Source organism: Macaca nemestrina, chromosome 5, assembly GCF_043159975.1.
Source record: "Macaca nemestrina isolate mMacNem1 chromosome 5, mMacNem.hap1, whole genome shotgun sequence".
Lineage (NCBI taxonomy): Eukaryota > Metazoa > Chordata > Mammalia > Primates > Cercopithecidae > Macaca > Macaca nemestrina.
Window position 1 is genome coordinate 11,378,784 of NC_092129.1, and position 14,910 is coordinate 11,393,693.

Below are 14,910 nucleotides of genomic sequence, written 5' to 3' on the forward strand. Positions count from 1 at the left end.
ACAACAGATTTTCAATATAGACACAACAGTCTTCTATTGGAAGAAGATGCCATTTAGTACTTTCAAGGTGACAGGGGAAAAAAATCAATGCCTGGTTTCAAAGCTCAAAGGACAGGTTGACTGTCTTGCAGCTGGTGACTAGAAGGTGAAGCCAATGTTCATTTACCATTAAAACCCTAGAGTCCCTAAGAATTATGCTACATCTACTCTGCGTGTGGTCATGGAATAACAAAGCCTGTGAACAGATAACAGTATATCTGTTTACAGTGTGGTTTATTGAATATTTTAAGCCTGCTGTTTAGACCTACTGCTTAGAAAAGAAGATTGCTTTCAAAAGATTACTGCTCATTGACAATACATACACCTGGTCACCCAAGAGCTCTGATGGAGATGTACCTAAAGATTAATGTTGTTTTAATGCCTGCTAACACAACATCCATTCTACAGCCCATGGATCAAGGAGTAGTTTTGACATTCAAGTATTATTATTTAAGAAATATACGTTATAAGGCTATAGCTACCATAGATGGTAATTCCTCTAATTGTTCTAGGCAAAGTACGTTGAAAACCTTCTGGAAAAGTTTCACCATTGTAGATGCCACTAAGAACATTTGTGAATCATTGGAGGTCAAAATATGAACGTTAATGGGAGTTTTGAGGAAGTTGATTACAACCCTCATGGATAACTTCGAAGAGGTCAAGAATTCAGCATAAAAAGTATCTGCAGATATGATAGAAATAGCAAGAGAACTAGAATTAGAAGCAGAGCCCGAAGATGTGACTTGAATTGCTTCAACCTCATGATAAAACTTGAACAGATGAGGAGTTGCTTTTTAGAGATGAGCTTAGAAAGTGGTTTTTTGAGATGGAATCTACTCTTGGTGGAGATCCTGTGAACATTGTTGAAATGACAACAAAGAATTTAGAATATTACATAAACTTAGTTGACAAAGCAGCATCAGGGTTTGAGAGGATTGACTCCAATTTTTAAAGAAGCTCTACTGTGGGTAAAGTACTATGAAACAGCATTGCATGCTATAGAGAAATCTTTCATGAAGGGAAGAGTCTATCAACATTGAAAACTTCATATTCTTGTTTTAAGAAGTTCCAACAGCCACTTCAACCTTCAGCAACCACTATCTTGATCAGTCAGCAGCCATCAACATAGAGGCAAGAGCCTCCACCAGCAAGATTACAACTAATTGAAGGCTCAGATGATTGTTAGCATTTAAAAAAAAAAAGTATAGGCCGGGCGCGGTGGCTCACGCCTGTAATCCCAGCACTTTGGGAGGCCGAGGCAGGCGGATCACAAGGTCAGGAGATCGAGACCACGGTGAAACCCCGTCTCTACTAAAAATACAAAAAATTAGCCGGGCACGGTTGTGGGCGCCTGTAGTCCCAGCTACTCGGGAGGCTGAGGCAGGAGAATGGCGTGAACCCGGGAGGCGGAGCTTGCAGTGAGCCGAGATTGCGCCACTGCACTCCAGCCTGGGCTGGGAGACAGAGCGAGACTCCGTCTCAAAAAAAAAAAAAAAAAAATAAAATAAAATAAAATAAAATAAAATAAAAAGTATTTTTAAATTACATTGTTTTCTTAGACATAATATTGCACATTTAATAGACTACAGTATAGTGTAACCATAACTTTTATATGAACTGGAAAACCAACAAAAATGTATGACTCACTTTATGGTAAAATGTACTTTATTGTGGTGGTCTGGAACTGAATCCCCAATATCTCTGAGGTATGCCTGTATTCCCTCATTGAATCCTTGCAGCAACCCTATGAAATAGGTGTTATTATTATTAACCCCACTGACAACTGGAATATAAAAACAGGCCGGAGAAAGTAAAGGACTTGCTCAAAACCACACAGCCAATAAGTGACAAAGCCAAAGTTTCAATCCTGGCAGCTAGATTTTGTGGCCCATGAACTTGTCTCACCATCAGAGGGTTGGGCTCATGAATGGGACAATGCAATGAAGCACCCATCACAGCGCTTGGTATTTAATTAGTAGTCACTCACTGGTGACTGATGTTGTTGCGGCTGCTGCTGCCGTTGTTGCTGCTGCTATTGCCATTTTTATTGTTGCTGTTGTTGCTGCTGTTGTTATTGGTACTGCTGCTATTGTTTTTGCTGTTGCTATTACTGTTGTTATTGCTATTACTGTTGTTATTGCTATTGTACTTGTTTCTACTGTTGTTGCTGCTGCTGTTATGATTATTGCTGCTGTTGCTACTGCTGCTACTGTTGTTGCTGCTGTTGTTGCTGATGTTACTGCTGCTGTTGTTACTGCTGGTATTCCTACTGCTGTTGTTGCTGCTGCTTTTGCTGTTGTTGATTGTGATGCTATTGTTGTTACTGATGTTTCCATTGTTATCGCTGCTGCTGTTGTTGCTACTACTGCTACTGCTGCTGTTACTGTTGTTGCCTCTGTTAGTGTTGTAGCTGTTGTTATTGCTGCTACTGTTACTGTTGCTGCTGTGACTATTGCTGCTGTTGTTTTTGTCACTACTGTTGCTGCTGTTGTTGCTTTTGTTATTGTTGAAGCTACTGTTGTTGCTTTCTTGCTGTTGTTGATGCTTTTGCTGTGGTTGTTGTTTTTGTTGCTGCTGTTGCTGTTCACCTTTGTTATTGTTACAGCTACTGTTGTTGCTGCTCTTGCTGCTGCTGCTGCTGCTACTGATGTTGTTGCTGCTTCTGCTATTGCTGTTGCTGCTTTTGCTGATGTTGCTGTTGTTGGTGCTGTTATAATTCTTGCTGCTGCTGTTGTTGCTGCTGTTGCTTTTGTTGTTGCAGCTACTTTTGTTGCTCCTCTTGTTGTTGCTGCTGCTATTGCTGCTGTTGTTGCTTTTGTTATTGTTGTTGCTGCTACCATTGCTGACATTGCTGTTGCTGCTGCTGTTGTTGCTGCTACTGCTATTGTTGCTGTTTCTATTATTATTGCTGTTGTTGATTATGATGCTGTTGCTGTTGCTGCTGCTGCTGTTGCTGAAATTGTTGCTGTTGTTGTTATTAATGCTGTTGTCATTGCTACTACTATGGCTGCTGCTGCTGTTGTTGCCACTATTGCCACTGCAGCTGCTGTTGTTGCTACTGCTGATGTTGCTGCTGTTGTTACTGTTGTGGTTGCTGCTACTATTGTTGCTACTGTTGCTTTTGTTGTTGCTGCTGCTTCTGTTGTTATTGCCATTGTTGAGTATGATGCTGTTGCTATTGCTGTCACTGCTGCTACCATTGCTGATGCTGTTGTTGCTGCTATTGTTGCTGATGTTGTCATTGCTGCTATTGTTACTGCTGTTGCTGTTATGATTGCTGCTGCTATTGCTGTTGTTATTGTTGCTTTTATTGTTGTTGCTGCTCTTGTTGCTGTTGTTGCTGCTATTGCTGCTATTGTTGTAATTATTGCTGCTGCTGCTGCTGCTGCTGTTATTACTGCTATTTCTGTTGCTACTGCTGCTGTTGCTGTTGCTATGGCTATTGTTGCTGTTGTTAACTGTGATGCTATTTTTGTTGGTGATGCTTCTGCTGCTATTGCTGTTGCTGATACTGTTGCTATTGTTGTTTTTGTTATTGTTGCTGTTGTTGCTGTTGCTGCGACTGTTGCTGTTGCTGCTGCTGCTATTATTGTTGCTGCTGCTGTTGCCATTGTTACTGCTGCTATTGTTGCTGCTGTTGTTGCTGATGCTGCTACTGTTGCTATTGCTGTTGCTGCTACTACTGCTGCTAGTGCTGCTGCTACTGTTGTTGCTACTATGGTAATGATTGCTGCTGCTGCTGTTACTGCTATTACTACTACTACTTCTGTTGTTGCTGCTGCTGCTGTTATTGCTTCTACTCCTGTTGTTGCTACTGTTGCTCTTGCTATTTCTGTGGCTATTGTTGCTACTGTTGTTGCTCTTAATTGTGATGCTGTTGGTTCTGTTGCTGTCGTTGCTACTATTGCTAAAATTATTGCTGCTGTTGTTGCTATTGTTGCTTTTGTTGTTACTATTGCTGTTGCTTTTGTTATTGTTGCTACTGCTGTTGTTATTGCTGCTGCTGCTCCTGTTGTTACTGTTGCTATTGCTATTGCTAATACTATTGTTGCTGCTGCTGTTGCTCATGTTGTTACTGTTGCTATTGCTGTTACTACTGAGGCTGCTATTGTTGCTATGGCTGTTGCTGCTGATGGTATTACTGTTGCCATATCTGTTGCTGCTACTGTTGCTGTTGTTATTACTATTGTTGCTACTGTTGCTTTTGTTGTTGTTACTGCTACTGTTGTTGCTGATGTTTCTGCTATTGTTACTGCAGTTACTACTGTTATTACTGTTTTTGCTGCTATTACTAGTATTGCTGCTACTGTTGCTGCTGTTGTTGCTTTTGTTGTTCCTGCTGCTGCTTCTATTGCTACTGTTATTTCTGCTGCTGCAGTTGTTGTTTTTGTTGTTGGCACAGAGACCAGAGGAGCTCAACTTACTTGAGTGTACCTCCCCATCTGGAGCTTTAGAGAATTCCAAAACCATAGGGTTATTTGGGTAAGTTTCTGCCATCCCTCGTCTCAGATTGGATTTGTCCAGAAATTGAGACAAAACTAACCAACTCCAGGTTGGGGAAATTCTGTGAGATGCTGGGTGGCTGGGAGCAGCCCACACCTGATTCAATATTGCTATAAACAGAAACAGGTCCAAAGGGCATGGCTGGCAACAATAAAATGAAGAAAGCAGCATTTATACGATGAATATCAGCAATGTCCTGGCATTCACGAAGACAAGATGATTGAGAAAACTTGCAATTTGAACAAATGTTTTGATTGCATTCTTCATTTATCAAGCTGTTGAAAAGTAAATACACTTTGTAAAAATAATTTTTCAAATCCTATTTGTTTAACTAATGATAACAATGTCTAGATTTTGCAATCTTTATCATTAACTGATATAAGATTAAGTTTAGTCTTTACCCACATTCTCTATTACAAAGAAAGGTGAACACCCTAAATAAAAAAGGAACTTATTTAGGCCAGTACCAATTCAATAAGAGAATTTTAGGAATAACTCTGTCTTTTTTTGTTTGTTTGTTTTTGTTTTTTGAGACAGAGTCTCACTCTGTCGCCCAGGCTGGAGTGCAGTGGCGCGATCTCGGCTCACTGCAAGCTCCGCCTCCTGGGTTTACGCCATTCTCCTGCCTCAGCCTCCTGAGTAGCTGGGACTACAGGCGCCCGCCACCGTGCCTGGCTAATTTTTTGTATTTTTAGTAGAGACGGGGTTTCACCGTGGTCTCGATCTCCTGACCTTGTGATCCGCCCACCTCGGCCTCCCAAAGTGCTGGGATTACAGGCGTGAGCCACCATGCCCGGCCAAACTCTGTCAACATGAGTTATCGACAAGTTCTGTCCATTTTCTTTGTGAGACCCTCCATTCAGAATACATTGCAAGACTAATCATGAACAAAGTTTATAATCATTTGTTGTTCCTCTTATTTATTACCCACTTTATTTTGGTTTTCAGCCTCCTCATAATTTCTTTCTCCCCTCTCCATTTTTATTTCTTATTGCAGACCAAGAAAAAATAAAGAAAAGATGATTTACCTCCAAGTTCAGAAACTAGACATTCCATTGAACTAAGAAGACAGACAATTGCTCCTTCATGACCTAGCCTTGATGGCAGTAAGACCAAAAGCAGAAATTCCTGCACTCATCACAAAGCCCATACAACTCAACCAAACTTACCCCTGAGCCCTATCAACCTAGGTCTACAGCCAATGGAGTCTATTGTACACTGTGGAAAAATACCTATGGGAACAGATCCTGCCAAGTTCTTCCAGTTCACTTTATTCTCAGCATTCCTAGGACATTGGACATTGGTTTTCTGAAGGGTTTTTTCCAATCTTTGTGTTTTTAAAATTTGATTATTTTCTCTACAATGCCATCTAACCAGAATACACAGGGGTACCATGGGCCAGGGAAACAAAGTAGAAAAAAGTCTGAAAAACAGAAAAGTTAGGAGAGGAGCATCTATTTTCTTAAAGAAATAAAACACCCAAAACAATATAAAATTGTCCAGAATGTATGTCAAGAACTTTAGATAGGCCTTTCAATAACATAGGTGAAGATATTTTTGAAAATACATTGATTATTATCTAGGTTAGACTTAAAGTGAATCTCAAATAAAAGAATCAGGAATACAACTTAAGTAATCATGAGGTCCTTCCATATTTAGACTGGGTAAGCATGAATGTGTATTTTCTACAAAAGATCTTGAGAAGAGTTCAATAAAAATGTTAGCATTATAAAACCATTGATGATCATTTTTTAGTCTGGTAAAAATGTCTCAAAATTTATTAAAATATATGTTATTATGATATTAAAATATATGATATTAAAATATATGTTAATATTTTATAAAAGTAATATAAATACATTTTTAAAAGCTAAATATTATGAGGCTTATAATGAGAAACAAAATTTCCTCGCCCTATTTCACCTCTACTAATTTCTTAGAGAAAATTTTCAACTATTTTAGGTGAACTTTCCCCCTGAGATTCATCTCCATACATCTAAATAACTTCTTTATTTTGACATTTCTTGATTTTTTGGTTTAAATATTATCTATTTACTTTTCAATATAAAAGATAAAAATGTAGCTGTCTTCATCTCTCCCTTCATCCCAACACACAGCTTTTCTGTTCCCTTTAAACTTTATCACATTTTTATTAAATCAAATACTGAACTTTCATGTCATTGTGGCTATTAACACTGAGTCACTTAGTGTACTATGATTATGCTTCCTTTCTTTTATAGTATGTCACTTTTCCTGAACACTGTTTTTTTTTTTATTGCTTTGTTTTCTACATATTCATCATTAATTTTCCTCTAAGCTGTGGTGACAGAATAATAGTTCTCCCCTCAATGTTTTCAAATACATCACACATTGGTTTCTCTTTTCTTTTGTTCTGAGAGACCTCCCACCTGGAGCCCCCAGCCCTCCTGCTCCACTGTGGCCTGGTGAATCTCTAGGTCTGCAGCAGGACTGTTGCCCTGGGCTCTCTCTCCCCACCTTCCTGGGTGTTCCTTTTGTCTCCTGTCTCCTGGATGCCATCTCCTTCTTGATTTTTGTCACATTTTAAAGCATAACTTCCAGTAGCTTCCTGAGAAAGCAGGCATGCCTGTCCTCCCACAGTCTCTTCTGTGGCATCAAATGTTGAAACCTGAAAATGACATTTCTCAGAGCCTTCACCACCTGGCTTCCTATAAGGCTCTACCAGTGGGTCACACTGCCGAGATGGGAAGGAAGGAGCAAGAAAGAAGAGAAACGTTGATATTATAGGCTGTAGAATTGCCCCATAGGCTGAATTCATACCCTCATCAGGTCTCTTAAACAAAAGTTACGAAATGGGTACGAAGGAGGGAATCTCAGAATTGGAATGGAGACACTGAGTGATCTGAAGATCTTGAACCCCCATGATATAGTTTGGCTCTGTGTCCCCACCCAAATCTCACCTTGAATTGTAATAATTCCCATGTGTCATTGGAGGTACTGAATGCAACGTAATTGAATCATGGGGGCAGGTTTTTCCTGTGCTGTTCTTGTGATAGTGAATAAGTCTCATGACATCTGACAGTTTCATAACAGGGAATTCTCTTTCACATGCCGGGACTCCTCTTGCCTGCTGTCGTGTAAGATGTGCCTTTGCTCCTCCTTTGCCTTCCACCACAATTGTGAGGCCTCCCCAGCCACATGGAACTGTGAGTCAAACTTTTTACAACTTTATAAATTACTCAGTCTGGGGTATGTCTTTATTAGTATCATGAGAACAGAATAATATGATAAATTGGTACCAGTGTCAAATAAAAGTGTTGAACTCTATAAAATATTTAAAGAGATTTATTCTGAGCCAAATGTGAGTGACCATGGCTTGTGACACAGCCCTCAGGAGGTCCTGAGAACATGTGCCCAAGGTGGTCAGGGCACAGCTTGGTTTTATACATTTTAGAGAAGCATGAGGCATCAATCAAATGCATTTAAGAAATACATTGAATTGGTCCAGAAAGGCAGGACAACTCAAAGTGAGGAGGGCATGGCAGCAGCTTCCAGACTATAGGTGAAGTTAAATATTTTCTGGTTGACAATTGGCTGAGTTTGTCTAAAGATCTGGAATTGATAGAAAGGGAATGTTAGGTTAAGACAAAGATTGTGGAGGTCCGTTCCAAAATGGCCAAATAGGAACAGCCCCAGTCTGCAGCTCCCAGCATGATCAATGCAGAAGACGGGTGATTTCTGTATTTCCAACTGAGGTACCTGGTTCACCTCATTGGGTCTTGTTGGACAGTTGGTGCAGCCCACAGAGGGTGAGCTGAAGCAGGGTGGGGTGTTGCCTCACCCGGGAAGCACAAGAGGTTGGGGGATTTCCCTTTCTTAGCCAAAGGAAGCCATGACAGACTGTACCTGGAAAAATGGTACATTCCTGCTAAAATACTGCACTTTTCCAACAGTCTTAGCAAACGGCACAACAGGAAATTATATCCTGCACCTGGCTTGGTGGGTCCCATACCCACAGAGCCTTGCTCACTGCTAGCGTAGCAGTCTGAGATCGACCTACAAGGCAGCAGCCTGGCGGGGGGAGGGGTGTCCACCATTGCTAAGGCTTGAGTAGCTAAACAAAGCTGCCAGAAATCTCAAATGGAGCAGAGCCCACTGCAGTGATGCAAGGCTTGCTGCCTCTGTAGACTCCACCTCTGGGGACAGAGCATAGCTGAACAAAAGGCAGCAGAAACTTCTGCGGACATAAATGTCCCTGTCTGACAGCTCTAAAGAGAGCAGTGGTTCTCCCAGCACAGTTTTTGAGCTCTGAGAATGGACAGACTGCCACCTCAAGACTTCTCAAGGTGTCTCTACTGAGACACCTCCCAGTAGAGGCTGACTGACACCTCATACAGGCAGGTGCCCCTCTGGGACAAAGCTTCCAGAGAAAGGATCAGGTAGCAGTATTTGCTGTTCTGCAGCCTTTGCTGGTGATACCCAGGCAAACAGGGTCTGGAGAGGACCTCCAACAAACTCCAACAGACCTGCAGCTGAGGGACCTGACTGTTAGAAGGAAAACTAACAAACAAAGGAATAGCACCAACATCAACAAAAAGGACATCCACACCAAAATCCCATCTGTAGGTCACCAACATCAAAGACCAAAGGTAGATAAAACCACAAAGATGGGGAAAAACCAGAGCAGAAAAGCCAAAAATTTTAAAAGCCAGAGCACTTCTTCCCTCCAAAGGATCACAGCTCCTCATCAGCAATGGAACAAAGCTGGATGGAGAAAGACTTTAACGAGTTGACAGAGGTAGGCTTTAGAAGGTCAGTAGTAACAAACTTCTCTGAGCTAAAGGAAGATGTTTGAACCCATTGCAAGGAAGTTAAAAACCTTGAAAAAAGATTAGACAAATGGCTAACTAGAAAAAACAGTGTAGAGAAGACCTTAAATGACTTAATGGAGCTGAAAACTATGGCACAAGAACTACATGACACATACACAAGCTTCAGTAGCCGATTTGATCAAGTGGAAGAAAGGGTATCAGTGACTGAATATCAAATTAATGAAATAAAGCAAGAAGAGAAGTTTAGAGAAAAAAGAGTAAAAAGAAATGAACAAAGCCGCCAAGAAATATGGGGCTATGTGAAAAGACCAATTCTATGATCGATTGGTGTACCTGAAAGTGACAGGGAGAATGAAACCAAGTTGGAAAATCCTCTTCAGGGTATTATTCAGGAGAACTTCCCCAACCTAGCAAAACAGGCCAACATTCAAATTCAGGAAATACAGAGAACACCACAAAGATACTCCTTGAGAAGAGCAACCGCAAGAAACATAACTGTCAGATTCATCAAGGTTGAAATGAAGGAAAAAATGTTAAGGGCAGCCAGTGAGAAAGGTCAGGTTACCCACAAAGGGAAACCCATCAGACTAACAGCAAATCTCTTGGCAGAAACTCTATGAGCCAGAAGAGAGTGGGGGCCAATATTCAACATTCTTAAAGAAAAGAATTTTGAACCCAGAATTTCATATCCAGCCAAACTAAACTTCATAAGTGAAAGAGAAATAATATCCTTTACAGACAAGCAAATGCTGAGAGATTTTGTCACCACCAGGCCTGCCTTACAAGAGCTCCTGAAGGAAGCACTAAACATAGAAAGAAAAAACTGGTACCAGCCACTGTAAAAACATGCCAAATTGTAAAGACCATTGATGCTAGGAAGAAACTGCATGAATTAATGGGCAAAATAATCAGCTAACATCATAACAACAGGATCAAATTCACACATAACAATATTAACCTTAAATGTAAATGGGCTAAATGCCCCATTAAAAGACACAGACTGGCAAATTGGATAAAGAGTCAAGACCCATCTGTGTGCTGTATTCAGGAGACCCATCTCACATGCAAAGACACACATAGGCTCAAAATAAAGGGATGGAGGAAGATCTACTAAGCAAATGGAAAACAGAAAAAAAAAAAAAAAAGCAGGAGTTGCAATTCTAGTCTTTGATAAAACAGACCTTAAACCAGCAAAGATCAAAAGAAACAAAGAAGGCCATTACATAATGGTAAAGGGATCAATTAAAAAAAAAAAAAAAAAGCTGACTATCCTAAATATATATACACCCAATACAGGGACAACTAGATTCATAAAGCAAGTCCTAAGAGACCTATAAAGAGACTTAGACTCCCACACAATAATAATGAGAGACTTTAACACCCCACTGTCAATATTAGATAAATGAGACAGAAGTTTAACAAGGATATCCAGGACTTGAATTCAGCTCTGCATCAAGCGGACCTAGTAGACATCTACAGAACTCTCCACCCCAAATCAACAGAATATACATTCTTCTCAGCACCACATTGCACTTATTCCAAAATTGACCACATAGTTGGAAGTAAAGCACTCCTCAGCAAATGTAAAAGAACAGAAATCACAACAAACTGTCTCTTAGACCACAATGCAATCAAATTAGAACTCAGGATTAAGAAACTCACTCAAAACCACACAGCTACATGGAAACTGGACAACCTGCTCCTGAATGACTACTGGGTAAACAACAAAAGGAAGACAGAAATAAAGATGTTTTTTGAAACCAATGAGAACAAAGACACAATGTACTGGAATCTCTGGGACACATTTAAAGCAGTGTGTAGAGGGAAATTTATAGCACTAAATGCCCATGAGAGAAGGCTGGAAAGATCTAAAATTGACACCCTAACATCACAATTAAAAGAATGAGAGAAGCAAGAGCAAACAAATTCAAAAGCTAGCAGAAGGCAAGAAATAACTAAAATCAGAGCAGAACTGAAGGAGATAAAGACACAAAAAAAATCCTTTAAAAAATCAATGGATCCAGGAGCTGGTTTTTTGAAAAGATCAACAAAATTGATAGACTCCTAGCAAGACTAATGAAGAAGAAAAGAGAGAAGAATCAAATAGATACAATAAAAAATGATAAAGGGGATATCACCACCGATCCCACAGAAATACAAACTACCATCAGAGAATACTATAAACTCCTCTATGCAAATAAACTAGAAAATCTAGAAGAAATGGATGAATTCCTGGACACATACACCTTCCCAAGACTAAACCAGGAAGAAGTGGAATCTCTGAATAGACCAATAACAGGGTCTGAAATTGAGGCAATTATTAATAGCCTATCAATCAAAAAAAAGTCCAGGACCAGGCAGATTCACAGCCGAATTCTACCAGAGGTACAAAGAGGAGCTGGTACCATTCCTTCTGAAACTATTCTGATCAATAGAAAAAGAGGGAATCCTCCCTAACTCATTTTATGAGGCCAGCATCATCCTGATACCAAAGCCTGTCAGAGACACAACAAAAAAAGGGAATTTTAGACCAATGTCCCTGATGAACATCAATGTAAAAATCCTCAATAAAATACTGGCAAACCGAATCCAGCAGCACATCAAAAAGCTTACCAACTCAATCAAGTCAGCTTCATCCCTGGGATGCAAGACTGGTTCAACATACCCAAATCAATAAACATGATTCATCACATAAACAGAACCAAAGACAAAAACCACATGATTATGTCAATAGATGCAGAAAAGGCCTTTAACAAAATTCAACAGCCCTTCATGCTAAAAACTCCCAATAAACTAGGTATCGATGGAATGTATCTCAAAATAATAAGAGCTACTTATCACAAACCCACAGCCAATATCATACTGAATGGGCAAAAACTGGAACCATTCCCTTTGAAAACTGGCACAAGACAGGGATGCCCTCTCTCATCACTCCCATTCAACATAGTGTTGAAAGTTCTGGCTGGGGCAATCAGGCAAGAGAAAGAAAGAAAGGGTATTCACTTAGAAAAAGAGGAAGTCAAATTGTCCCTGTTTGCAGATGACATGATTGTATATTTAGGAAACCCCATTGTCTCAGTCCAAAATCTCCTTAAGCTGATAAGCAACTTCAGCAAAGTTTCAGGACACAAAATCAATGAGCAAAAATCACAAGCATTCTTATACACCATTAACAGACAAAGAGCCAAATCATGAGTGAACTCCCATTCACAATTGCTACAAAGAGAATAAAATACCTAGGAATCCAACTTACAAGCAATGTGAAGGACCTCTTCAAGGAGAACTACAAACCACTGCTCAACAAAATAAAAGAGGACAGAGACAAATGGAAGAACATTCCAAGCTCATGGATAAGAAGAATCAATATCGTGAAAATTGCCATACTGCCCAAGGTAATTTATAGATTCAATGCCATCCCCATCAAGCTACCGATGACTTTCTTCACAGAATTGGAAAAAAATACTTTAAAGTTCATATAGAACCAAAAAAGCACTCGCATTGCCAAAACAATCCTAAGCAAAAAGAACAAAGCTGGAGGCATCACACTACCTGACTTCAAACTATGCTACAAGGCTACAGTAACCAAATCAGCATGGTACTGGTACCAAAACAGATACATAGACCAATGTAACAGAACAGAGGCCTCAGAAATAACACCACACATCTACAACCATCTGATCTTTGACAAACCTGACAAAAACAAGAAATAGGGAAAGGATTCCCTATTTAATAAATGGTGCTGGGAAAACTGGCTAGCCATATGTAGAAAGCCAAAATTGGATCCCTTCCTTACACCTTACACAAAAATTAATTCAAGGTGGATTAAAGACTTAAATGTTAGACCTGAAACCATAAAAACCCTAAAAGAAAATCTAGGCAATACCATTCGGGACATAGGCATGGGCAAGGACTTCATGACTAAAACACTAAAAGCAATAGCAACAAAAGCCAAAATAGATAAATTGGATCTAATTAAAGAGCTTCCACACAGCAAAAGAAACTACCATCAGAGTGAACAGGAAACCTACAGAATGAGAGAAAACTTTTTCAATCTACCCATCTGGCAAAGGGCTAATTTCCAGAATCTATAAAGAAATCAAACAAATTTATAAGAAAAAAACAACCCCATCAAAAATTGGGCAAAGGATATGGACAGACACTTCTCAAAAAAGACATTTATGCAGCCAACAGACAAATGAAAAAATGCTTATCAACACTGGTCATCAGAGAAATGCAAATCAAAACCACAGTGACATACCATCTCACACAAATTAGAATGGCAATCATTAAAATGTCAGGAAACAACAGATGCTGAAGAGGATGTGGAGAAATAGGAATGCTTTTGGTGGGAGTGTTGGTGCTGTTGGTGGGAGTGTAAATTAGTTCAACCATTATGAAGACAGTGTGGCGATTCCTCCATGATCTAGAACTAGAAATACCATTTGACCCAGCAATCCCATTACTGGGTATATACCCAAAGGATTATATATCCTGCTACTGTAAAGACACATGCACATGTATGTTTATTGCAGCACTATTCACAATAGCAAAGACTTGGAACCAACCCAAATGTCCATCAATGATAGACTGGAATAAGAAAATGTGGTACATATACACCACGGAAACTATGCAGCCATAAAAACGGATGAGTTCATGTCCTTTGCAGGGACATGGAAGAAGCTGGAAACCATCATTCTGAGCAAACTGTCACAAGGACAGAAAACCAAATACTGCATGTTCTCACTCATAGGTGGGAATTGAACAATGAGAACACTTAGACACAGAGAGGAAACATCATACACTGGGGCCTGTTGTGGGGTGAGGGGCTGAGGGAGGGATGCCATTAGGAGAAATACCCAATGTAAATGACGAGTTAATGGGTGCAGCAAACCAATATGGCACTGTGCACCTGTGTATCAAACCTGCACATTGTGCACATGTACCCTAGAACTTAAAGTATAATAAAATAAATAAATAAATAAAGATTGTAGAGACCAAAGTTATTTTGAAGTCTTACAGTGGCTGCCCTTAGAGACAACAGATGACAAATGTTTCCTATTCAGATCTTAGTTAATCTCTTTAGGATTGGGACGGTCTGGAAGACAAAGATCTAGCTATGTCAATAGATTCTTTACAGATGCAAATTTTTCCCCACAAAGAACAGCTTTACAGGACCATTTCAAAATATGGCAAAGAAACATGCTTTGGGGTAAAATATTTTTATTTTCTTCCTTGTCTTGTAATGTTATGCCAGAGTCAGGTTGGAAAGTAAGTCATGATATACAGGGTTAAATAAAGCCTATCTGATGAAAATTTATAATTTGTAGGGCATGACTCCCCTGGCCCCTTAGATAGGAATTTGGTCAAGATAAAATAAAAATCAGAGTTTAGTCCTCACCAGGTAGTGGTGTGCTGCTGTAGAGATACCTGAAAATGTGGAAGTGACTTTGTAACTAGGTGACAGGCAGAGGTTGGAACAGTTTGGAGGGCTCAGAAGAAAACAGGAAGATGTGGGACAGTTTGGAACTTCCTAGATACTTGTTGAATGGCTGATAGT

At 39.8% G+C, this 14,910-nt stretch overlaps 1 protein-coding gene across 2 annotated transcripts in view; it reads left to right on the forward strand.

Moving 5' to 3' along the window:
* Positions 1-6,276, forward strand: part of LOC105492008 (solute carrier family 22 member 2) — a 45,447-nt gene extending 39,171 nt beyond the window's left edge. The window contains exons 11-12 of one of the 2 annotated variants that reach the window (XM_011758834.3): positions 4,442-4,521; positions 5,540-6,276. In XM_011758834.3, the coding sequence (XP_011757136.2) occupies positions 4,442-4,493 (52 nt within the window). In that variant the 3' untranslated portion in view covers positions 4,494-4,521; positions 5,540-6,276. The remainder of the gene's footprint in view (positions 1-4,441; positions 4,522-5,539) is intronic. The other variant, XM_011758833.3, reaches the window with a different exon arrangement.
* The last annotated feature ends 8,634 nt before the right edge of the window (positions 6,277-14,910 follow it).